Source organism: Arvicola amphibius, chromosome 1 (genome assembly GCF_903992535.2).
Source record: "Arvicola amphibius chromosome 1, mArvAmp1.2, whole genome shotgun sequence".
NCBI lineage: Eukaryota > Metazoa > Chordata > Mammalia > Rodentia > Cricetidae > Arvicola > Arvicola amphibius.
The window spans coordinates 180,180-206,517 of NC_052047.1; the positions used below are offsets into that span (position 1 = coordinate 180,180).

The window sequence follows — 26,338 nt, forward strand, 5'->3', positions numbered from 1 at the left end:
CATAGAAACACTGAGAAATATGACCTTGAACTCCTCTGAGCCTTTCACAGCTCTTCCTGAGCTGAGTATGGGAAAGACCTAGACTTCAGGGCCCTGTTGAGGGAAGGTATTAGAGGGAATATCCAGTGTATGAGGGTTATTAAAGGGTGCCCAAGGGGATTGCCAGATACCAGGTTCCCTTCCTGGTGCCTGGCAATCCCCTTGGTCACTTGGTCTAGGTTTGACCAAGCCTGACAGCCATTGGAGAGGACAGCAGAGGAGGTGACATAGGGTGGGGGCTGGGAGACTCAGGCACCATGGTAGAGTGTCTTCTCACGATCTCTACCTCGGCCCCTCCTGTACCCCCTCTCCATGGCCTGCGTCTGTTTTGTCAGATTCAGGGGCCAAGAGCTAGATGGGGTGAGTGGGACAGCACACTGCCACACAGGTCCATCCCATAATCCTCACTCCTTTGTTAGGGGCTAGGGTGGACAAAAGCCACGCCCCCAAAGCTGATGTGGGGCAAGGAAAAGGTATCATCCTTAGAAACCCAAATCCAGATCTGAGGGTGTCAGAGTTGGTGACCCAAAGGCACAAATATGTCTGAGTTTGGGCTCCAGACTTAGGAAAAATGAAGCTTTGCCTCATGTATAGCCTGCAGGCCATACCTCAAGGCTGTCTCTCCCAAGACGGGTGCCTTTGGCTCCCTTTGCTGTTCACATGCTGACCCCACAAAATGTAGCCTGGAATCTCCTTATACCACACACTTACACTGGGACCTGAGGCCCTGTGGGAGCAGTCTACACACTGTGACTCTCTCTTGGCATCCAGTATCCAGTGGTGTGCAAGGAGAGATGGACTCTCTTTGGGGGATCACTCTCAAACCCAGTGTTTGAGAAACCAGGAAGATGTGAAAAATGCAACTGGCCCCAGACCAGGAGGCCATGGTTTTTGCTGTTTGGCTCTTTCTGGCCCTAGGAAATCTGGTCCTGACACCAGGTCCCAGGCTACAGGAAGTGAAGACACTGCAGTTCCCCTAGGGACTGGCTAAATGCTCCCAGTGAGGTGCATGTGGGAAGGCTGCTGCTGGCCTGGCCACAGACACGTCTCAGGCCTGCTTCCTGCTGAGACGACCCTCCCATCCTGCTTAGTTTTAATGCTTCTGGTTTCCCTGTTTTTACATCTCAGACTGACACTTGGCAGAAAACTGATTCGCCGCAGGACTTTTCTGAGCCAAGACCTCTGTGAGGACAGACTGGCTAATAATTTGAGTACACGGCCCTGGAGCACTGCAGAAGGCCCTTCTGTTAAAGTTTGTTTTCTCTGCAAAGTTCAACTGTAGAATCCAACCAGGCCCTTCTTGTTGTCTGTGGTTGAGGCAGCAGGAGTGCAGGTAGCCCTGGTGTGCATTTGCACACACACACTGCAGGAAACATGAGAAGAGGCATCAAGTTCTCCTGTTGTGAAGACGCACAAAGGCTTTGCCCACAGGAGGCCCTGTTCACACGACCCCTGGGGCTGATGATCCAAAAGGCCCCTTACTCTCTTCCTCCTGCCCACTCTGGTAGAGCAGAATCCCACACTTTGAGAATAGGACAGGATACACTGTGACTTCTCGAATTCTCTGCATAATCACCACCTTTACTTATCTCGAGCTCCTGCCTCTTGGACTGGTTTGCACTGAGTTGCCAGACATGAACTGAAGGGCCTGCTGGTCATCTGTCTGACCACTAGGAAGTAGGCAGGCAACCTCTATGCCTAGTTCTGAGCTACTCGAAGTCTTATCTGTGTGTGTGTGTGTGTGTGTGTGTGTGTGTGTGTGCATGAGTGTTTCTGCACACTCATTTGTACACAGGTACATATGTATGTGTGGGGCACACATATATGGATGTGCATGTACACATGGAGGTCAAAGAACAAACTCAGGTATCATTACTCGTATGCTTTTGATTTTGGGGAAGGAGAGACACAGTCTCTCACTGGCCTAGAATTCATCACCTAGGTCAGGCTGTCTGGCCAGTGAGCCCCAGGGATCCCTTTGTGCCTCCCCAAGACTGGGATTACAAGCTTCATCTTCTTTTGTGTGGTTGTTGAGGTCAAATCCATTCTTCATTCTTGCAGAGCAAGCATTTTACCAGGTGCTACTCAAGAAACTCTACCTCAGCTCCCAGAGCTCTTGGCCTGTGGTCCTCCGCAGGCACCAGGACTTTTGAGTAGGAAGAGCATGACTCTTGTCCCTGGAGCTTCTACATGTTTTGGGTGTGCGCAGTATGATCCTCCTGTACACCTGAGGGTCCAGCCTACTCAGGGGTTAAGACCTCCAGTTTACCCAGTGGGTCCTTTTGTAGCTTGGTGTATCAACCATACTGCACCAAAGAACATCCTCTGCCTTCCAAAGAAAACAGGCCAGGGGCAGGAGGTTCGTGTTGGGTGGGTGGACACAGGCCCTGAACCCTGGCAGAAGAGGGGCCTGGCTTGACATGTAAGTGCCTAGAGGCTCAAGAAGCCTCAGCCCAACAGGAAGCTGTTTTGCTCACCCTTAGGATCCTCCTTAAAGGACACTAGGAAACAGGGAGCCTGCCCTTTGTTACCCAATGTAGCCCATTCATGAGTCCTCATGGTACATTCTCTCCAGAAACCAGGTCTCCTCATGATTGCAGAAGTACTGGGATATTCTGAGCTCTGTTCTGACCCTACACTGTAGAGTTAATACACATTGAGCACACTTGCCTATGCAGGTGCACACTAATGCACACACCCACTTATATACAGACTCATGTGTATGGGCATATGGCTTCTTGGGCACACAGAATAATACCTGGGAGATTTGGGGCCTGGTGAGGCTTACTTTGGGGGTGGACTCCTGACCTGACTATGAAGCTACTTTTGTTGCTGCCTACTCTAGGACACATTGGTGAATTTCTAAGACAGAGGACTCTGAGTGGCTGACTCTCTCGTCCCTCTTAAGCAAAAGGCTGTCTTCCCCCCTGGACAGGTCCAGCAGAAGAGGCCGTGTCTGCCTAGTGATTACTCAGTACAGTGGCAACTGTTGCATAGCTTGGAGCCAGCACTCCAGGGGGCTATTTTCCAGTGGAAACTGAAGCAACAGTCCAAAGCAGTTTGTGCTGATTCACCAAGAGATGCCTCCAACACCTGAAGCTAGTGACCCTTACAGGGGCCAGGATAAACCAGCTCTTTCCACCCAGACAGGAACACAGAGTTCATCTTCAGAGGGGGAGGTGAGGTGCCTGCCAAGGAGAAGAAACTGAAGGCCCTGTAGAGACTAACACCATGAGCAGGATAGCTCCAAATGGCTAGGCTTCCAGACAGGCCAGTGGGAGCCGAGGTGTGCGGCGGTGGGGCTGGCCCCAGCAGTGCTGCAGCTTGGCAGGGACAAGCTTTTGGAGATCTCCTGCGGGGGCAGAAGTCTGCATCCACCAGGCTGACAAACCTGTGGCTACTTGTCCTGAAAGCAGCCACCCAACCTTGCCATGGCTGGAAAAACAAAGCTCAAGACAAAAAGTTGTTGATTCTGCAGCCCTCCTGCAGCCAAACTTGTAGAAGACAGAAGGTGCTCGCCATGTTTGTGGAGGGAGCTGAGTACATGGTGGCCCTTTGAAGCTTCAGCTGCTTGCATCCAGCAGAATATTAGAGATCTTTGGGTGGTGCAGGGTGGGGTCAGCCTTTCTGCCTCCCAGCTTTCTCAGCTAAGCCCTATGCTGACCTAGGACTCCTCATCTGAGCAATATTCACTTTAGAAATTTATGCTCCAAAGAAAGTAGAAGTGATCCCCACCATAGTCAAAGGCTCCCAGAAACCCAGGGCAAGGGTCTGTTTGTACACCTAGATGTGGGCCCTGCCCAGCTTGTGATGCTGTTTCTGAACTTTAACCCCTGGTCACTGGGAACATGAGACCCCTGAATCCCTAGAGTGACAGCCTTGGGGACTTTTCTCTTTCCAAGCCCAGCCATGCTTGGATGTTGTGGATGCAGCATCCACAAATAATTCAGAACTTAGAGCCACCCAGCCAGCAAGTACCTAATGTCCACTACGGAGTTACTATATAGAGAGTCTTCTATAGGGGCTGGCAAGTACCCTTGTTGGGGAAGTTAGCCATGCCACCCAGTAGGATCTTTTCAGCAAGTTTTATGTGCCAAGTATTGCCTGTCACATGTGGTCCTCTGGTTATTCTTCACAGCCTTGTCAGACCAGGAGCTATACAGGGGTCCCTGGTGCCTGCCTTGAAGCTCTCATACAATGTGACATGTCCCTTTATTCTGATTGCAGCACCCTGAACCTGTCTACCAGGCTAGGGGACTATCAGCCTTGGTGTCAGGCAGTCCTGGGCCTGTGTTCCTGGCCAACTGAGTTTTGTTCTGGCAGGCTTCCTGAGCAAGCTCTGATGTTCTTAGACAGAGGGTGGACTAAGCCCCAATGGAAGCACTAGAAGTCAACCATATCTTAGTGACTTGCTACTGATTAGCAGAATTCAGGCATTGGGCTAGTGATTTGTAGCATATTATAGAAATTCAGGGTGTCCAGAGCTCCAAGAACTTCTCCATGTGATGGATACAGCAAAAGTGGGATGGAAAATAGCCAGGAAGATGCTCGCCATTTGGAGAATCAGGACAGTACCAGATATACTTGGAATCTACCAAAAGTGAAGGTGAACCCCTTCACAGATCAGGGAACTACTGCCCTATCCTACCCCTAGACTGAGTGTTTGCCTTCTTAGCAGTTGCTGGCACCACAGTCCAAGGCTACAGAGCTGTGGGTGAGTCTGAGAGGTCCCTGATGACTAATGATTGGTAGGATTAGCACATGCACATGCAAGTGCACAGACATGCCTAAGGGTTTATGGTATTCAAGCTTGGGTACACTTTTCCTCTCCTACAGGTGGATGTACAAGGCCCCAAATAATAGAGAAACCATTCCCTACTCCTAACATAGGCAACATGCTGGTTCAAAGGGCCTAGTCACTGGCCATCGTCCTGCTCCCTAGACAGGACCACAGGAGCTCCACTCAAGCCCATGGAATGCAGTCCTGGCTGCAAGCACTCAGCCATACAGCTGAACCCAGACTTCTGGGGAAGGTGATGGCCCCTGGGCCTCAAGAATAGCTTTTCAGGCCCCTCATACTTCTAGATGAGCTTCAGGTCCCAGGACCTTCCAGAGGATCTGTCACAAAGGTTGAGGTTTAAGTTCCCAGGGCTAGTGACATGAGAATTGTTTATATTCTAGGTGACACTGGTCCCCTAGGGTTTCTGGGCCTTGATGAAGATCTGTGCCTGTCAGGATCAAAGGCAGGGTCAGCTGGATAAAGAACTGAACCCAGGATATAATCATGGAGCTAAGATAGGTCTTCAGAGCTCTGTTTTCAGCCCTAAGCCAGCCAAGCTGGAGGGTGCCACAGAATAGGAAATAGCAGATGACATCTGGCTGCCTAGCTGTTGTCTGAGACCCTGCTGGTGGGGCGGGGGTGGTGGTGAGGGGTTTCAGTGAACAACCTTAGCGCTATGGGGCCCAAGGGACCATTATGTGAATTCAGCCTTGTTGTCCATGTGGGTTAGGGGGCTTCTGAGGAAATGTAACAGAAGGAACAGCAGAGTCTCAGGAGTATATGCACACTCACATATGCACACTCCCATCAGTAGCTGTGGAGATGGGATTCTGAGGTGGGCCTGGGATCAGAGGCCTCATGCTACATCCAAGATTGACTCTCCAGACTGGACTCCTCAGTGAGCACAAGAGCAGTAGCCAGAAGATGCCCTGTAGAAGCTTCACCTCAGTCCACGGGTGGAAAGTGGAGGTGACAGGAGCAAAACCTTTCTAGACAGCAGGGCAGGGCATCTAATCGCATAGGCCCTTGACTGGTTTCTACCACTCTCTAGCAAGAACGTGGGATGGGAGGCTGGAGGTCATACTGAAAGGAATGTCTTCAATATGAAGGACAGGATTTGGGAGGACCCATACACCAGACCTGGCCATAGCACACATGGAACATGCAAAACAGAAGTCCAGATCATATGCCCTTCAGGTTCAAGAGACCAAGTCTCCCAAAATGCCCCTGAGCTGTGAGGGTGGGTTACAGGCTGGTGAGGAGCTGGAACCACGCAGTTGGGACCCTTCCCCTGGGTTTCCAATAAAGGGCTCTTCAGGAGTGTTTGCCGGGGGCCTGGGTAAAGAGACTTTGTGGTAGCACAATCTTCTTGGGCCAGTCTTGCCCTTCCAGGTTCTCTACCCTTTGTATGCATGTCTCAGAATCCTTGAGGCTCCCTCAGGTTCCACTGCCTCACAGGTATGCCAGCTAGGGCTGAACTGAGCAGAGACGTGGACGATGGATTGCCCCTCCCCATAGCAGGGCCCTGCAGCTCCTGGGCTGGGCCGGGCTCTGGCGGCCAGGCCCAGGCAGGCTGGCAAGGACTGCTGGCTGCTGCTCCTCTCATTTCCTCTTGGCTGGAAGGCTCGGCTGCCTTGGAAACAAAGGGTGGATTGTGCCTCCTTCAGGCCTGTATACTGGCCCTGGGCCTGAGAGGCTCCTCAGAACAGCCACTGCCTCTACATGGGCTTATAGGTGAGAGCCATGCTTCCAGCCAACTAGGGTTCCCCTGGTCAATTCTCGTGGGCTCCAAAAACAGGGCTTCAGAAAACACCAGCCCCAAGCACCTCCATAAGTCCAAGATAGTGGTTGGGTTGCCTAGCCTTTCCAGTGTCTATCCCTGTGCAACAACTTTCTGTTCCCACCTATGCCAATGACAACTAGCCCAGCCCCCAACTCACTGGGACCCTCTATACCCTACAGTCTTCCCCCAGCCCTTCTACACTGCTGAATCAGGAACAAGAACCTCTACTTCACAGCCAGAGATCCCTGGCATGAGGATTTGGGAGTGCCCTGTGCTCAGTGTTGGCCCTGGGAGACTCTGCAGAGCCAAACAGGGCCAAGTCTCTCCTCCCAGTGGGGCAAAGTACCCACAGCTACACAAATGATCCCACCACACACCCAGTCAGTGTGGGTCTAGAATTCATGATGCAGAGGCCTCCTTTTACTCCAATAGGTCCCCAGTTCAGCCACTTGCTGGGTAGAGAATAACTTGGGGGTGTAGATGAATTGGGGATAGGAATGGCTGCACAGGGATTAGGGAAGGTAGCAACAAAAAGCTCCTGTGAGCAGCCCGGTCTGTGTCCTAGCACAGATTATAGATATCTGTGTCCAGGTATAGGGTTGGGCTCAGGACACCCAGCCCCATACCAAGAAGCAGGAACACCAATGTCATAGGCACATGCACCACAGTGGTAGGGTCCTAATTTGATGCTCACTTCTAATCTTTGGAGGATCTAGGCCTCACCTGAGGGTCAATCTTGGAGTCATGTTCCCACCACCTGTGCGCTGAGCACTGACCCTCCTGTGGCTGCTCTTGCTTGACTGTTGTTACTTTGGCTACTTCTGTAAGAGGGTTTTTGTAGTCCTTGAGTGAGGCGGGTGCCGACCGTCTTGGAGAAGTTCCAAAAGGAGGGATGAAGGAGAGCTTTTGGGAGAAAGAGAAAAAAGTAGAAGAAAAAGCTGTAAATGGACAAGGAACTTCTCTTAAGCAGGTCTGTGTGTTACCTCTGTGTGTCCACCACTGGCTTCTGCCAGCTTCTGTCCTATTAAGAGTGCATTGAGATACTGGGTGGCTTCCTGGGGTTTCACAGTAGAGGGTCTCCCTAGTCCCAGAGTACCTGATCCGTGTACCCAGTCAGGAGTGTTTGCCCTGGGCACTAGCAAATCCAGACCAAGAATAATGGGGTTCTAGAGGCCATGCCCCCTAGAGCTACCTGTTGGAGGGTCAGAGCTGAGATCATGCCCAGGCTTCAGAACAGCAGACAAATCCCAGGTTCATGATTGGATATAATAGGTTCAGATATTGGACCCTATGTGGCCTGGGTTCTCATGAAGGCTGGCCTCTAGCCTTAAAAAAAAAACCTGCCCAGCAGGATCACTGGATCCCCCACTAAGACCAGGTTGTCCCCTGGACATGCAGCCCTCTACCCTTTGCTAAGAAAGTTGGAGGACCTTGGAAAGAAGCAGGATAAGGGTTCCTTGAACTGGCTGCTAAGATAACCTGGAGAGGGGTAGGTGGAAGTAGAGAGACAGGAGCCTATGTCCCCAGAAAAATGAGTTCCTTGGCCAACCGTCCAGGTACTCTCCCTCTCCCTCCCCAGTCTCACAGAGACCTGCCTGGTAATCCCACAATGTCCCAGAACTCCGGCTCTCTGTCTGTGATTCTTTAACTGGGTCTCTGACAGTCCCAAGATCTTCAGACCCTGGACACAGATGAGCCTCACGAAGTCTCTAACCCTAGCACTGCTGCTACGATTTTCCTTATGGGCCCTGTTAGCAGAAGCTCTATATGCTAACCTTCTACGGGGAGGGAGAAATGTTTCTTCAGTACAGAGATATTCAAGACCCTGCATGGAATTCACTAGCTCTCATGAAGCTGAAGGGAGCTCCAGCACAGCCAGAAAACTAAGTCGACTACTGCTTTTGCCAGCTGTTGGCAGCTGTCACCACCTGATGGCCCAAGGCCACATGCCTGAGGGCTGCTGCAGCAGAGAATGGGGGCTATGGGGGCAGCTGCTTTGGGGCTACTGCAGGCCTAGGCTGAGATCTCATTTCTGGATATTAGGCCTCCCTAGGCAGGGAAACATGCAGATATTGGTGGTCATCTTACTTTTCCCACCCAAAGCTCACCCAGTGTTCACCTGGGCAGATTAAGGCAGTTGACGGGATCATCTATCAGCCTCCCCTGAGATGAGCAGCAAGGGGAGGAGCTATGGGGGTAGGACAGGAGCTCAAGTGCAGATCAGAGTGTTCTAGACACACAGGGGATCCTGGATCACCCAGGGCTACAATTCTTAGGCTTCTGTGCTGGCCTCTGAGCCTAGTGTAATGTGCTACCTTGTTCCACACCAGACAAACTCCGGAATAGAGACCTCTAAAGGAAACTCCCTGCCTGAAGAAAGTGGCTGGCTCATCCAGTAGAGATAGGATCACCTGCCTATGTCTCTCCCAGTGCCCATCCTACATTCCTGGGCCACCTGGGGCTTCGAGGGCCCTCTCCCATCCTCTAGGCATGTGACAGAGCCAGGCAAGGTCTTTAAAGAGTGTGGTCTTTGGTGGAAGGATACACAACACAATCCAGTATCCAAACCCAGCAGCACTGGGATTGTAGGCAGTCTAAAAGGACGACCTGAAGTCACAGGGTAGAGTTGCCTGTGTGCACCATGAGGAGGTGTTAAGTACTCTGGTCAGGAGCCTCCTGTAGGCTCTCCATTGACAACAAAGAAACCAATCAGGAACTTGCTCAGCCTCTTATGAGTAAAGTCCCAGGAAGAACTAGGGTTCCACAACTCCCAGTCTTCAGAGGACCTTTGGAACCCCAATTCCTAGTGAGCACAGGGTGCTCTCTTTACCTTACCTTAGGCCCCTGGTCCTGGTCCTAGCTGAGGATTATAGGGCCAGAGAAGTAACAGGCAGCCTCCAATTCGAGCCCATCACCCAACACTGCCTGGGAGGCAAGCAGTAGTCTGCTACTTTTGGTGGGTTTCATGAGTTCCAGGCTTCTCCTCTCCTCATCAGCTGGCTGGAGGCTCTGGGACCAGGTGAGGATGAAGGAGGCTCGTGGAGGCTTTTGATATCCCAGATGGGGCATGATGGGAGGACATGGACAGCCACCTGAGCCCTGGTGGGTGGGACCATGTCGGGTGAGCCCCATGGAACTGGACCCCTATGAAAAGCCAGTGATTTACAACAACCCGAGAAGGCAAAGAGACAGGACAACTGAGAATCTAAGCAAGGTCAGGCAGTGGTCAAGCAGTGACCTTGCTTGGGTAAACGCTGGTGGGAAGGATGAAGAACTGGGGTTTGGTCCAAATATGGAACAGGAAGAGAGCTTTGGCCCACCACGGGATGAGGTGAGGCCATACAAGGTTCCACATGGGTTTTAGCCATGTTTCAATGGTTCTTGAGAGCCCTCGGGGTGATTTACAGGCTTACCAGGATGCCCCAATGATGGGACACATCTCCAAGTGGGAATTGTACAATGTACAATGCACAGCCTAGGTCTCAGGCTAGTCAAAGGGTACAGAACTGGAATTAGCATCCACAGACCCCAGCTCCAGCTCTATTGGAGACCCCTTCTATTTAGATCAAGGGGGCTCCTATGCAGGCTGGAGTGGCTGTCACGGGAGTCCCTCTCAGGGAACTCCCACTCTTTCTGAGGAACCCTGACCACCAAGGATGGCTATCCTGCCCAAGCTCAACACAGGGTACCTGGACGCTGGCTTAGGCAACAGAGCAATCAAATGATCAGTCGGGTACTTGGTCAGCCCCAGCCATGGCCTGAGGCAAGAATGCCCTTCGCAAAAATCTCCCCAGAAAGAGACTTGTGAGCCCACAATATAAGCCGTCAGCTCTGGGACTGCGGAGTGCTACAGACACACCTGGGTCTTCAGGTAGCTGAGAGACTCTGGCTGCCACTCTGCATCCGAGCCCCCTACACACAAATCTCAGAAGTGTTCTGCCAAGCCCTCCTAGACTTAATAACCACAGTTATGCACCACAAAGTTGAGCTGAGACCCTTATTCTACTAGGATACAAGAAGCACTTTTCATGGTATGTTACCATCAGCTGTAGGGGGAGCTGTGCCCCACACCCCTGCAGCCCAGGTCACCACACTCTATTTCTGATGCCTGAAGACCAGCCTGGCTACATATGGCCCAGCCTGGTGATGTTTGAGAGATCAGGGCAACTCTTCTGCACTCTGCCTGGTATCCTGGCCAAGTGTGTGCTGTGGAGGCATCTCTACCCTGTGCCTCCCTTCTATGTCACAGGTCCTTTGTGGCCATGTCCTAGTCCTGGAACAAGGCTCTGATCTCTAGCCAGGTCCTCTGACTGCAGGGTGGGGCAGTCCATGTCCCTCTCCTTTGTACTACCAAGCTACCCTGGGCATTAGCCTTAGCCCCTCCCTGCCCCCAGGGACAGCTGCAGGACAGCTCATGGACACCCTTTGAAGCTGAAGGAGGGAGGGGTGTCACACCCAAGGGTGTCAGTCTGGGCCAACCTTTCAAGTGTGCCGACTTTCCCAGTGAATCAGCTTATCACTGCCTAGATGGGTGAGGTAAAGGCTCAGGCATGGCTCCCTACAGCATCCTCACGCACCCACCACTCACTGAGCCTCAACCAGGACACTGAGTTTCCTCCTACACAGCTTCCAATCAGAAGCCACTATGCCTGTCCTGGCCTGTGGGTCAACCCAAGGACAGCAGTATCCCCTCCTGACCTCTAAGTAGGGAAAGCTAGAGACATGTGCACTTGTCCACGTGAGGGGTTTCAGCAGGCCGGGGAGAGCTATTTCAGGCTCCTCCTTTCTTCCTAGACCCACAGCCTCTCATTCCCACAAGGATTTTGTCCCCAGCTTTCAACAGTACACCATACTCAACACATATCCATTCCCTCTAAACCTAGGCAGTAGGAAGAGTCTAGGTAACACAGGTCCTGGGAAGAGGTGGCCATATTGATAGGTGCCTCCTAGCAGTATGGCCAAGACCTAAAGCACCATCTTTTGGACACTAGCAGCTGCCTTCAGAGGCACATATACCATTTATTCCTGCCTGTGCGGCACAGCAGTCCCCTGGACACGTGGGCAAGACAATGAGCTCCTCTTTGAAAATGTTAAAGCAAATGGGGCACAGAGTGGGGTGAAGAACATGCACCTCTACAGGGATGAGCCAACTGCATCCACATGAGGTCTTGCCAGAGCTGAGCTGGGATGGAACAGGAACAGAAAGGTCTTGGGGCTGGGGACATGGGCTCACAGGTGCTGCATGGGAGCCAAGACAGCCACAGAGGTCTGCGGTAGACAAGGAGCTCTGAGTTACGAGGTCATCATTTAGGGGTATCCCAGGACACTGTTGGGGGCAGGGTAGGTTGTCTTATCTACCTTGGAGCCCTTTTCCCAGGCTATCACTCACCACCTGCTCTCCCCAGGAAGACCTTGCTTATGAGGCAGCCAGGGTGAGAGGGTGTTCTCACTCCTCATTGGTTGGTTCCTGACCTTAGGCCAAGGATAAGGGCTCAAGATCTTGGTCTCTTCTCCCTCAGGGTGCCTCCTCTCCCTCAGGGTGCCTCCTCTCTACCTGTTCTCTGGAGCAGTGCATCTGTATGGCACCGATTGCCCACTGCCTGAGGTCTCCCCTCTTCCCAACCCTTCCATACTTCAGACAAACTAGACCAAGTGCTGAGCTGTCCTGTCTGGGGAACATCTGTCTATTACCAGCTATAAACTTGGAGCCCCAGGTGCCCTGAACATGCATCTGGGCCTCCCCAGTATCTGGCAGCCAGAGATGGCCATCATTACCAGGCAGGTCCACCCCAGTACAGCTACCCTCTGAGGTCAAAGGCCAGGAGTTATCCTATATGAGGGGGTCCTATAAGAAATGTCCAGAGTAACTAACACTACTCCTAAGGGGTCCACATGGAAAGATTCCTAGGTGAAGCTAAGTAGTCACTTGTTATCTAGATGCTAGGAAAGGTGACTACTCTCAGGGAGCTCTTAGAACCATAGCAAGAACCTTGTACCGATATATTGCTGGTTTGTGCATGAAGGATCTTCGTGTGAGCGTGCATGTGATACTATAGACTAAACTGACTTCCCACATATTAGACAAGCACTCTACTACTGAGATATATGCCCAGTCCTCTGTGCCTTAGGGAGCTCTGAAACTGGGATAGACAGACAGCCCAGCTTCCAAAATGACTAGGAGAATCAGAACCTCTGTTTTCCTGACTAAAAAGAACAGCTGCTACTGGGTGTGGTGGTGCATGCCTTTAATCCCAGCACTTGGGAGGCAGTAGCAGGAGGATCTTTGTGAGTTTGAGGACAACCTAATCTACAAAGCGAGTTCCAGGACAGCCAGAGCTATTACAGAGAGGAGAAACCCGATCTCGAAAAAAAAAACAACAACGAAAAAGAACTGCCGCACATATCACCACAGGAGTACCTGGGAGGTCACTTAACTGGAGTCCCAAGAACAGAGGTTGCTGTGATCTGGGCCTGGCCCTACCCCAGCTCTAAGCAGCTTTCCTGCTAAGGTCACCGAAAATGGAACAACAAAAAGCAGGTTCCCCACTAGGGGCAAGGGCATGCACAGAACAGAGGTGACAGCACTCAGCCAGATGCGTAGAGCGCCACTGAGTGGTGCAAACACACTTCACACCACCTGTTGCAGCCACTCTTGGTACAACATGAGGCTCAGATTTTCAAAGTCCCACAGAAGACAAACCCTGGGAAATCCCAAGCCTGAGGCCTAAGAAAGGCAAGACAGAAGCTTCCCTAGAGGGAAGACACACATACACAGCATCAGCATGTGAATACATGCAAGCTAACACGTGTGTGCACATGCACACCAGTAAATATATGTAAGTAGACACCAAAGTTAGCATATGTGCAAACACCAGAATGAGAAAAAGGAGGCACTTTCTTGTTTAACAAAATAAATTAAATATATGAGGCTTCTGCCCAAACTCTATATAAAATTACAGAGGCCTGGTAGCCATGGACGGGAGGATACCCAATGTAACCACAAGGTCAGGCAGGTCCTAGGCCCCAGGGTAGGCCAGAGTTCCTGTGTCCCAGCCCTCCTTACATCATTATTAATATTATTTTACTTCTTAAATATAAATATTGAGACCCTTCTCTCTAGCAAGGGGAGGGTGGCTCGAACCTCCAGGCACGGTCGCACTGCTCACCAAATCCAGGTGGCTGGGAGACTCCTGGACACCCAGAATATATGGAGGCCAGGCAGGGACACAGGTGGGCAGGGGTGGGGGAGTGGCCGTAACCACAAGACTTGAGGAGATTCCTTCAACTAGCCATTGCTACATGTCACTGCAAAGTCACACGACAAATCCTCCTGAAGGCTTCTCAGGGTGTTCGTGCGAATGAGCACACATTTGCATTTGTAAATGTTTGTTTGTGGGTTTGGCTGTCTGGGTGTATGTTCATTTGGCAGTACATACATCTATATGGCCAAATTCATGAGTGCCAAATACAGGGTCCTACGATACTCTTCCTCCATTGCTTTCAATCCTCCCAACCTGTTGCCTTGGCCCCCATATGCCTACCTCAGGGCACAATGCTTGGAGGTTTGCTGCATTTAGCACTGATAGTGGACATGCTGGTGCTGGTGAACCTTGTCCTCCACATGAGAGAGTGTGTGTACATGTGTGTGTGTGCGTATGTGTGTGCACATCTGTGTACAGCTTGGGGTACAGCTTGGGGCCGGCAGTTGAGCCAGAGGCCAGGATGTGCTGGGGAGCCATGGTGGATCCATGTTCCTCACACAGGCCCACAGCTAACGAGGACAAGTCTTTGTCCCCACTGCGGTCTCGGGACGTCCCTGGGGGACGATGCCCAGGCAGAGGGAGCGTAGATGCAGGGGCACATGGTTTCTTCTTGGCTTGGCAAAGCCAGAGCAGCACAGTACCCAGGATAAAAACAGCACCAGCCGGGATACCGATCACCACAGGCCAAGGCAGGCTTGTGGTTGAGGATGAAGAAGCCACAGGAGGCCCTGGAGGTTTGGGGTCTGCAAGAGAGATCAAGGAGAGGAGTAGGGAAGGGAATGTCATTACACTAATGAGACAACCAGCCCAAGTTTGAACTACATGGATAGCCCCTGGACTCCCTAGGAGGCAAGGATGACCCACAGGGAAGGGGAAAGGTTAGGGACCCCCACCTGGACAGCCCAGACCAGGGACAAGGACTGGAAGTGAGCACGGGGCAGGCAGCGCACACACCTGGTAACACAGTGAGGAAGGCACTACGGAAGCTGTAGCCCATTGTGTTCGCACCCAGGCAGATGTACATGCCAGCATCATCCTGGCGGGCCCGAGAGATGAGCAGTTTGTTGAGGTAGGAGCCATCAGGCCGTGACCACACGTCACCGGTGGGCAACACCACAAACTTCTGGCCACCCACATCAATAGTGGAGTTGTGGCGGCCTTCAGAGCCGTACTCCACCCGCTTCAGCCACTGGATCACGGGCTTCACATCACTGCGAACTTTGCACTGGAACGATGTCGTCCCACCGAAGTCCACTGTCGTGTTCACAGGGTGTGTCCCTGTGAGCACAGGCTTGGAGCGGGTCCGCTCTATGGCAGGGACGAACAAACATGTCAGCGGAGTTCTAGGCACCACAGGCCCTCATCCTGCCCCAGACCCGCCACTCACGGATTACATCCACTTTGTAGGTGGCGTTGATGGCACCTGCCCGGTTGGATACACGGCACGTGTACTTGCCACTGTCTTCAGGCCTCAGGTTCTTCAAGCTCAGCGTCCACTTCTTCTTCCTGTGTTCACTGGCCTCTGGGCGTGTCAAGGTCTGGTCATCCTTCATCCACATGATATCTGGCCGTGGGTGCCCACTGGCCACACACTTGAGCCGCACAGAGCTACCTACAGGCCGTGCAATCACTCGGCGCCTCATCTTGGAGGGCTGCGTGAAGCGAGGCCGTGCTGTGGGGCAGGGCAGCATCAAGGTCAGTGGGAAAGAGTATGTGAGGATACCAGGAGAATGGTCACTGCCCTATTCCAAACACACAGAATCTCCCTACCCCATACATACCCCACTGCTGGCTGGCTGGATCCTCCTGGCCCCCAGAAGAGCCACCTGGCCCAGGGCTCTCCTTCCTTGGATTGACATCATCTGTTGAGAAACATGTCATAAGGAAGCCACATCAGGGGTACAGGGGAGTCCCTCACCCGTGCCCAGCATGTCCTAGGCTGAGACAGCCCTAGAACCCAAGCAAAGCCCATGAACACACCCACATGTCAGGATTCAGGGACAGCTGGGCCATGGCTGCCTGCCAGCCCCCTCCCTGGGTGCAGGTGACCCTGATAGGCATGGTGGGACTAGAGACCCGCCCCCCACCCTGGCTCCGGGGGGTCTGCAGGGCCTGGGAGGAGGGGGCCAGGCCCAGCCAGCAGCTGCAGTAACCCTAGCCCACATCAAGGGGCCGAGTGCTTGGTGCAGAGACATGGCTTACATACCGCCTGGTCATCATCCTCTTTGAAAGGATGGGGGTAGGGAGGGTGGACAGCCGCAATATTCCCATTCCAAACCCTGAGAAGGCCTTGAGGCCTGTACTAGGCAGTGATGGGGGGACAGGGTGTGATAAGGAATGTCCCCCTTGCTGCTCTATGACAGCCACCTCTTCCATATAGCGTGGGACCAAGGACAAAGCTGTCCCAAGCCACTACCTTAGACCTCCACTGCAAGGAGTCATCCTGGCCCAGGGCCGCACACTAGGGAGCCCAGTGAAGAAGGTGGGCAATGCCTGCTACCAATGTATGGAGGGTGTGTCACCAAAGACACCTGCCCATTCCCTACTGACCGGGCACCAAGGACAGAGGAGAACAGAGGCCATTCACGGTTTGCGGCCCCTCTGAACTCTGAAATCTGAGCCTCAAAGTCATGGCTGCCAAGGCTTGCCCTGCCAAGTCCTCAGCCCACTCCACCCTACCCCACCCAGCAGCTCTTCAGTGGAACCACTGCCTGAGCCTCCCTTCCCCACACCCTATCCATTTCTGCCACCTGGAAGGAAAGGCCTAAGGCAGGAGGCCTAGACTGCCCTAGGGCTCAGGCTGGGAATGGGGATAGGGAAGACCTCCTGGGTCCTGTCTACGTCTAGGTGGATTTGGTGCAGGCTGAACAAACAGGGTGGAAGAATCCAGGTGTGTGCCCGGCCAGTACTGGTCCCACTATAACCTCTGACTCGCGCACCAACTGACCCATAATGATGAGAGTGTAGTTGACGCTGAGACTGCCAAAGCCGTTGGTGGCCTTGCACACATAAACACCCGCGTCCTCGGCCTCCACCTCCTTCACCTTCAGCCCCTGGGGCAGCACACGGAAGCGACTCCAGCCACTGTGGATTGTGCGGCCATCTTTGGTCCACATGGTCAATGGTGGTGGGTCCCCCTCCACCGGGCACTGCAGCCGAACAGTGCGGCCCAGGCGGGCCACCTGCCGTGGGACCACCTTGTCTGCCATTCTTGGGGGTCCTGCAGGAGTTAGAGAGCTTGGTTGGGGACACACATGCTAGGAATCCCGCCTGAATTCTACTTAGGAAGTCTTTTTTCCAACCACAGTAGTCCATGCCCAACATACCCCACTGTGTCAGTCCCAAGCACCTTGCTAGCGCATCATCATAGCAGGCAGCCTCCCCGAGAAGTGAGGTGGAGAGGCCAGAGGGTTCAGGACACTGCCTAAGTTAATAATACTTTCAAAAATTCAAACCAAGAAAACAAGGCCATCCCTTTGTCTCACCAGAGAGAACTACATGTTCCGTGGTCAGAAAGGAGGAAACCACAGAAACAGGACAGCAAGATGGGCTTTTGGCTAGTTTCTTTTTCTGCACACACAGCTTCATAGGCTTTCTTATGTTCCTGCTGCACATTGTGCAAGGGACAGCCAACTTAAACCTATTTCAGATGGAAATGGGTCAGCAGGCACAACCACCCAGAATAAATAGCACTCACTGCCACATATGCTCACCAGGGAGGGACATGAGTGTGCACCATATATGAACTGGTTGTCCTGCTTGTGTGCTCTGTGTCTGAGTTCATGGACAGAATCTTCTCTGTACTATTAGCCAGCCTCAGGGGCCTGGCCTGCCAAGTGGCTGGACTTCACCGGTACACAATCCCAAAACCATAGGGTCTGAGAACAAGTGTCCAGAGGGTTGGGGCTTAAAGATTGCCTGGAATACACAGGGTAAGCAAGGGCTGGGCACAGGCACTCACTGCCTTACCTGGATTCCATTCAGGGAGCCTACTTCATAAAGAAGAACCCAGTGGGTCTTGTACATGTGGGTGATGGCCCCTAGGTCATACTTGGGAAGTAGTCTGGCCTTCAGAGACAACTCCCAACAGGATGTTCACAGGAGGGACCCATAGCAGAGGTGCAAGTTCCTCAAGTCAAGACCATCATCCTAGAAAAGGCCAATCCCTGGGACCCACAACTCTAGCCACCAGAAACACATTCTCAACCTCCCCAACCCACACCAAACATCCTTCTCCTCAGCCCCAACCATCAGAGTATCTCTGGACTGTAGTGCAGGGACGGGAGTGTAACTGGATATAGCAGGCAGAAGAGACCACCTGGCTGGAAGGATGAGTGGAGAATGCACAGAGCCCACAGGTGCCAGGTATAGGGCCGCAGGAAAAGTGCTCTCACGACAGAGGATGAGCTGGCGGGAACTGCTCCAGTGTCACCTCTGAATAAAGAGAGGCATCCACAGTCCCCAGCCCGCCCTCATGTCACATCTCTAATCTGTTAGTGAGAGGCATCTACCCTGTACATCAACCAATTCTAGCAAGGACGGTCCTGGCAGAGAGCACAAGGTCAGATGAGCACAATGGTGCCAACAGGCAGTCTGTAAAAACTCAGCAATGACGCCGCACAGGGCCTGGAGGACATGAGGGTTTTTAAAGCAGCTGGCACTTCCTCAGCATGCAGTTGCCCTAGCTATATGGCCCCCTTCAGCCCAGACGTGCTTCTGGGGATGTCGTCAGACTCCCAGAGGCAGCTTTCCAACATCCTCTCAGGGCCCACCCTGAAGTACTAAGGTGGGCTCTAAGGAGGCAGAAGAATAGTCAGCCCAAGGGGGGAGCAGGCCTCCCAGGGAAACTCCAAGGCCAACTTCCTGCTCAGTGGGGTAAGGCGCCATGGCAGAAAGTCCTGCCACACCCTGCTTTTACTTATATCCACACGCCACAAACCCTTTCCAATGTTTCTGAGACCCTCTTCTCCAAGTTCCATCTCCCCTGCCACTCAGTTCTCCTCATCCCTGCCCTGGGCCTGAAGCTGCTACCAACTGAGATCTCAACACCAGCCCTCTTCCTCACCTTCCTTCATGGCTCCCTCTGGAAAGGAGAAGATGGCTGTCAGCCCACCTCTCCCGTAACCTGTGCTGTCCACAGACCACCTAAGGCAGTAGGGCAATGCAAGTGTAGTTGTCTCAAGGCTCTCCTCCTGTATCCAGCTTAGAGTGTTTAGAGGCTGCTGGGCACATAGGGCTTCTTGGATCCCTTCCCCATACCTTCATAGGTCCCAGCCCCATTCCCACCAGATGTCACTGTATGAAATCCCACCATTTACAGTGCCTCCCACACATCAGGTCAATGAGAAACTGGCCAAAGACCTGCCTGGTTTCATAGTCCCAACTAGTCTGGTATCCGGGATCTCCCAGATAGACCCATACATGCAAGCATATACATATATGTTCAGTTGCCTGTGGGTGTTTGGAGGCATACCTGGGGAATGCCCAATGACCAGGCTAATCTATCACCCCCACACCACATAGGAAGACCTCCAGAGAAACCAAGCCTCACTGTGCCTTCACTCCTCCTGGCCTCAGAAAGAAGAAGCAAAGCCTAGAAAAAGGGGTACCCAGAGGCAGGAGCCCTGCCATGACCACTGCTGAGGGATAGGGCTTAAGTGATCACCAGATGGCCGGAAGCTTGGCCCTTGGGGCCTGCCTGCACATACTGCTGGGGCACAGGCTGGCGACAGGCTGGCTGGAGGAGCCGGGCTTATCCTAAAGCAAACAGTATCCTGCTAGCCCTACCCCCACCTAGGTTCCACTGTACCCTACTGTGAGGTTGGGCCCCCAGGCTTGTTACAGAGACCCACATTAAGGACCCTGCCCTCAGGAGAAAGTCCAGCCACTAGAATTCTGGGAATTTGGGCCATGATATGGCTACCTTGAATCTATATTTAACTCAGGAAACACAGCCCCCTTTGTTCTACCTGGACAGCCATCCACCCTACTCAGTCAGTGAGGAAACTAAGGACTTGAAGCTCAGGGGCAATGGGGGCATCACTTCCCCACACTCTGCCTGAGGATAGTTGCGGGAGAGTCAGTTATGGGTAGAGGCTGGGGCCTAATGGCCATGACTGAACTTCCAACAAAGCTTGTCTGACCAACCCACCCAGGCTGGCTCTTTCAGGAATCCAAAGGATCGGAGAAGCCCAAAACAGACCGGATCTTGGTGGTTGGAGGCAAGTGAACATAAGTAAATTGAAGGTGGATTTGTCCTTGCTCCTCTGATAGGAAACATAGAGACCAAACATTGGAGTCATGGGATCTAGTCACAACTTGAAGGCCCCAGGTCATGGAGGAAGCTAAACCAGCTTTTGGTCTCTCCATAACTCTACAGCCAGGGCAGCAATGCCCATACCTCTGAAAAACCCATACAGCTCCAGCCAAGTCAAACTAAACATTAATCCAAGAGGGGAGAGCATGAGGATCTTCTGAAAGAGGCACGGTCTGTATAGGAGTTCTTGCCCAGAGAATGTGGTAGCCACTGTCAGGTCTAGATGCCAGGCTGGGGACCAGAAGGGAAAATGCCCAAAAGGTCCGGCCTGGAGCCTGGGAAGTGGAACAGGCACAGCTGAAAGCTGGGGTTCCAGGCCTGTTGACCTGAACTCCTCTACTCAGAGGGCTAGTCTAGGCACCAGTTAGCAACAGACCCTGGACAAAGTAAGAGTGTGACGTGTGAGAACCACCTGGTCAGCTCAGGCCTAGCTTGGCCCTGGAGAGCCCTTCATGGCTCTAGGAATTTCCGGCCTGAAAGGAATTCTCTGGCCAAGCAGTGAGCTTGGCTATGGGGTTGGGTCAGCTAGCTCAGCTAATCTCCTCCTGGAGATGCAAAGTGATTGAGTAGGACACTCAGAGGATAGTATAATGAGCCTCAACCACAAAGGAATGGAATGGACTCATCTGGCCTTCTAGACACCTTGCTCCAAGACCCTGTAGGGGTTACAATAAGACCCAACCCAGGTGGGGTCCTACCGGGTAAAGAGCTTTCAATGACTGGTATGACGTGCCCCCACCAAGGCACTGCCCTGGTCCCTGGCTGTGAGAACAAATATCCCACAATACTCACATTGGAGCCCCAGGACAAGGACAGGTGAGAAATCCAGAGACAGTTCTCTATGCTAGGAGGCCAAAGCCCAGGAAATAGCAGCGATGCCCCTCAGAGAAAGAGCACAGGTGACAGTCACAAGGCCCAGGTGCCCATTCAGGGTCCAGGGCCAGGTTCTGCATTGTCTTGAGGCCACGATCCTTGAAGGTACATAACTGCATGGACTGAAAACAGCAAGGCTTGGCAACTGAGGGCACCCAAGGACCGACCCACAGGCTCTACAGCCAGACTAGCAGGATCCAGGCAGGTGGCTATCCTAGGAACCAGCCATCTAGGCACCCCCAAAAGACATTATGCTCCAACAAGCTAGTTAGTGAAGCTAGCTTGCCTTTTGCCCAGCAGTGGCAATTAGGCAAGCCAGTTGATGTGGGGGAAAGGATTCTCTGGAGGTACTGCCTGGTCCACGAGATCTGCGCCTCTTCTGGAATACCTCAGCTGCCACGTCTGCATACTGCTAGTTCCTAGACACTCTCTGACCCACCAAGACCACATACAGTAGCATAGGTATCATCAGTTAAGGCCACCACCCTGTAGCAGCCACATACACACCATCCATAGAAGGTAACAGCCTTAGGATCCACTGGGGGGACTCACCTGGACGTCCAGCCCCTGACCATCTTCTCACAAACACTAGTTTATTGGGCAATACTCTAGCTCCTGTTCTAAACAAGGCCTGACTTTGACCCTGGAAGCCCCCTGACACCTCAAAAATTGTGAGTAAGTCTACTTCCTGAACCCAAAGCTCCCGAGGCAGAGGTCAAGTGTTAAGGCAACATGCCACCTAGCCCCTACAAAGACTGAAGGGATGTTGGAACAGCCTAAACCAAATAGTCTGGGCAAGCCCATCCAAAAGTACACAACACTGCTGACACAGAGATTTCTTAGGGATAGAGTTGAGGGCTCCCCAGGGGGCCCAGTTGCCTGTAGCAATGTGTGGCACAGAGCCTCAGCCCAAATCATACTGCTATCACCAGAAGCTAAAAAGTAGGCTGCAAGGAGTATTGGAGCAGCTCAGTAGAAGGCTCTGGGCTGGCGGCCCTGGACACGAAACCCAAGTTCCCTGAGGGGTACCCCGGACTGTCATCAAGGGCTGGAACCTCCCCCACTGTCCAGCCCCACACCTGAGTCAGAGCAGATGGCTCTGTTCCCACCCACTGCTGGAGGCACTACCAACTAGCTCTCCAGGCCCTTGGCAACTCATATAAATCTCTCAGGAAATAAACTCCTGGTGGAAAGAGGGATTGTGCTTCCTGCTCAGTGGGAAGTTCTTGCTTCTTACAGCTGCCCAATGGCATGCTCCTTCCGTCTACCTCTCCTAGGCCTACTCAGCCCACACCCCCATGAGCCTATTCTGTCTGCACCCCAGTCTGAGGGTCTAGCCCCATTACCCCATTTCCAGGAACCTCTGATCTCCTCCTCCTTGAGATGTAGGCAGGAGTACTGGACAGAAGAGTAGGTAGCAAGCAGAGGAAGAGTGTAAGTAAGTATGGGAACAGAGGCTTAGACACACCTTAAACCCTATGCATTCTGGAGTCGCCACATTAAGGCAAAATGAGAGAGAAAAGGACACCATGGGCCAAGCATCAGGCCCTAGCTATACAGAGGGCAGGTGGCCAGTAGGGGGAGCAGGGCTGTTGGGCCACAGCCAACTGCCCCCGGCACTACCAGCAAAGACTGAGCCAAGGCCAGGAAAGCCAGAGACCAGAGGCCTCAGCTGGGGAAAAACCAACATTTCCCTAGTAAGGGCCACAGTACAGGGCAGGCCGAGTGAAAGGCAACTCTGAGAGCCTAGAGGCCCATTGATCCCACACAAAGGATAAAGGAGCCTGTGGTCGGTATTTCCAGGCCTAGCCAAAGGCGACTTTGTTCACAGCTCCCTCCCCACCCCCAGGGGGACAGTGATTTATTTTCCCTTCCAGGAATAGGGCCCCAGATGTGAATGGGAGGCTGGCCCACATCCCTACCTCACAGGGGCTAGGCCTGGCTCCTGAACATCCACCTCACTCCAGCCACAGGCTGTGAAGAAAAGAGGCCTCCTACCGCCTGGTTAAAAGCCAGCTCCATACGAATGGCCAGCCATCAGCTCCCACAGCATCACACACCCTTCTCTACAACACAGTGCTCTAGGCAAATCACTGGACTAAGCTGTCCCTGCTGCACTGGACACCACGGCAAGCACCCTAACAGTCAACCAGGGTCAGCTCACTCTAAACATAAGGGCTCAAAAGACAGGGCAGAAACCTGTGCTGGCTGCTCAGAGACTGATCCTGGAACCATCCTTATAAAAGGTCAGAGGCGGCATTTCTCAGAAAGCCCAACACTTGCAGACTTATCTTTGAGAATGATATTCTCTTCTGAAACTTACATTCTCACTGTGAGAAATATAAGAGAGTAATAAGCCAAAACTTATCTTTCTTCAAGTTTGGGGGGAAATATCCTAAGGCAAACTGACCAACATTGTGAAACTTTGGGCAAAGGGTAACTTTTAAAATATGATCTGAATCTAGAGATGTACAGATTCCAATAACTGTGACACCCCAGGGAAATGGCTTTCAAAACAGCCCAAACTCTACACGCAGTTCTCTGGCCCAACTCAAGATAGAACTGGGCCTACTCACGGAAGAACCACTGGAAAAGGAATGCGTTTGGAATAACTCTGCCCCTCCAGTCCAGATTGTGCCTGAAGGAAGAAGTCAGCATAGTTCAGGAAACGCCATCCTTCCACCCCAACCACAGGGCCCTTGGAAGATAGCTCTTTCCAGCTCCCTAGTGCTGGCCAAGGGCCTTCACTAGCGCAGTCAGGGTAAAAGGCTCAGTCCAAAGGTTGTTGCCACGGGAGACAAGGTAAAAGTGGTGGCCCCTCTAGGGCCATCAGCAAAAAGGTAGGGTGCTGCTTGCTCACCGCTACCCATCAACCAGTCTGAAGGTCCAGCCAGTGATCATGGCAGAGGAGAGGCCTTCAGAGCCTCCCTGGCTGAGCAAAGAAGAGGCAGATGCTGGGATGGGAGTTATCCAAACAGATAAAAGAGTAATCAAAGACTGGACCACCGGTGGGGGGGAAAGTCTTTTCACTCACTCAGCATGGCCAAAGTGCCTACATGCCCAGGACACTGTCCAGCCCAGCTGTGCCTGGACAGCCCCCACCCTCCGGCCAGCCAGTCCCCAAGCAGAAGGGGGGGGTTATAGTGGCATAAGGCCCACCTGGGCCGCCGCCCGCCGCCCAACACCGAATGTGGCCATATAAGGCCAGGTTGGGTTCAGTGCGCCCGCGCTGGTGGCGGGGGGAGGAGATGCGAAGCCTCAGGGGACTGGTGGACAGAGCAAGGACAATTCTGAATGGTCAACACACCCAAAGGGCCCGCCTGGCCATGAGTCCTGCCTAACCATAGGGGAGGCCAGCACCATGTCCCGTGACACTGGAACACGGTGGGCAAAAATCCATGGGCATGTATCACTCATCAGCTATGGATGCCTTTGCCAGGGCTAGGTTTAGGGCTGAGCTCTCCACAGGACATCAGATGAGTGAGACTTGTGTCCAAGCTTGTGGTGTGGTGGATGCCGCAACGAAGTGTTGTTAGCCCCGAGGTCTAATATCTTCAAGTATTTTTCTCAGAGACCAACCCTCACTGTGCAGTGATGTTCTGTGCTCTGGGAACCCCCTCCCCACCAGGCTCTACACTATGCTACCAAGCCAAGGGTCCAGAGCTGGGTCAGCTGAGTGCTGGATCTGGGTGAGCTCCAATCACTACTAAGAGGTCACCAACGTTCTCTATGTTCAGCTAGCCACTGTCTGAGTCTCTACAGGCTTCCAGGGTCCCAATCAGACTTTCTGTGTCCACAAAGAGTCCACTCCCCAAGAATCTGTGTGGTGACCACCTGCCCTCCACCTAGATATGTACCTGAAAGTATGTGTATGCAAGATCATGAGCGTCTCTTGGAGGGGACTAAGCAAGATCATACTTGGCCAACAATCAAGTGATTCTGGGGCCCTTTAGGTGAGGTGTCAATCAAAGAGGATGAGGTGGGGGTACCAGAGTGTGAGCCTGGTAACTCCACGAGTGAGCTGGAGGCATGTGAAGCCGGCGGTACGGGTTAAGGATAAGGGGTGGGGGCCCCGCTGCGATGAGGCAGACAGGGAGGGGAGGAGTGTGCCAGGCGGGCACTGTGGCAGGGTTCAGGGCTGGCGGGAAAGGGGCGGCGCTGCAGAGGCCAGAGCGCCAGACTGGGCGCCAGGACTCACCTCGCGCCGCCTCAGCCGACGGGAGGGCCCCCAGTAGCAACGGCGACAGTAGCAGCAGCAGCAGCGCCGGGCTCCCCGTCATCTCTCCAGTCGAACCTGGAGTAGGGGCGCGGTCACAGGGAGCTGGAGTGGACGCGGCTCAGTGCTCAGTCCCGCAAGACCCAGGTCGCGGCCGCAGAGCCTGGGTCCAGCCCCCCTCGGCGCTGAGCTCCAGGCAAAGGAAGCGAGGCGCGTAGACGCTGAGCGTATCAAAGGCAGACAAAGGGTTTACACTAATTACCAGCCGCCCCCGCCGCCCCCTTTCCAAACACCGTCTGGATTCCTGGCGCTTGTAACTCCGGCCCTGCCCGCGGGACACACAACACCGAGCGGCCCCGCAGATAATCGCCTGCGCCATTAGCGGACAAATTTGCGCTGGGGGGCCCACGTGGGGCGCGGGCGGGGGCGGGCCGCGGGGCAGGGCCGCGGGCCCCACAGGAGCAGCTACGACGCGAGCCCGGCCCCCACCCCGCACAGTGATCGCGGCCCTGCCCTTCGCGCCCCGCACTCCGACCCACTCCAGCCCTCCCTCCGGGGGTCGCGGACGTACATCCCGGCTCACCTCGACAGGGCTCGGCGTGCGGGTGCGCCGCAGGCAGCAGGGTCAGGGCCGGGCCCGCGGGTAGCGCGCCGCGGTCATCGCTGCCCCGGGCGCCGCATCCCGCCCCCCGCGCCCCCGGGCCCGGCCTGGGCGGGGCGGCGCTACCTGGGCGCTGGCGGCTGGGGCCGGGCTGGGGCGCGGGGCGCGCTGTCCACGCGTTTAAACGGTGGGGCTAAGAGCGGGCCGGGGCGAGGGGCGGCAGGGCGAGGGGCCCGGGGCGCCGCGCCGCGAGGCGTCCTTCCCTGCGGGGCTTTGTCAACTCTCCCGGAGCGAGCGCGGAGCAGCCGTGAGCTCCGCCCCGCACAACTTCCGGCCAATCTGTGAGCCCCAGTCCTCCCCGTGCCCCGCCCCTCCCCGAAACTTTGCTCCAATCCGCGCACGTGCCAGCCAAGCTCGCAGCTTAACCCTCGCTGTGCTTCAGTTCTTCTCACGACGGCTTCTCGGAGC

At 53.7% G+C, this 26,338-nt stretch overlaps 1 protein-coding gene across 1 annotated transcript; it reads right to left on the bottom strand.

Moving 5' to 3' along the window:
• Positions 1-13,479: 13,479 nt before the first annotated feature.
• Positions 13,480-25,981, bottom strand: Fgfrl1 (fibroblast growth factor receptor like 1). Its single transcript, XM_042055449.1, is given in 8 exon segments — positions 13,480-14,238; positions 14,240-14,607; positions 14,819-15,172; positions 15,252-15,536; positions 15,646-15,726; positions 16,812-17,084; positions 25,252-25,490; positions 25,853-25,981. Coding segments are annotated over 7 exon segments (1,506 nt in total). The 5' UTR covers positions 25,334-25,490; positions 25,853-25,981; the 3' UTR covers positions 13,480-14,175.
• Between the last annotated feature and the right edge of the window lie 357 nt (positions 25,982-26,338).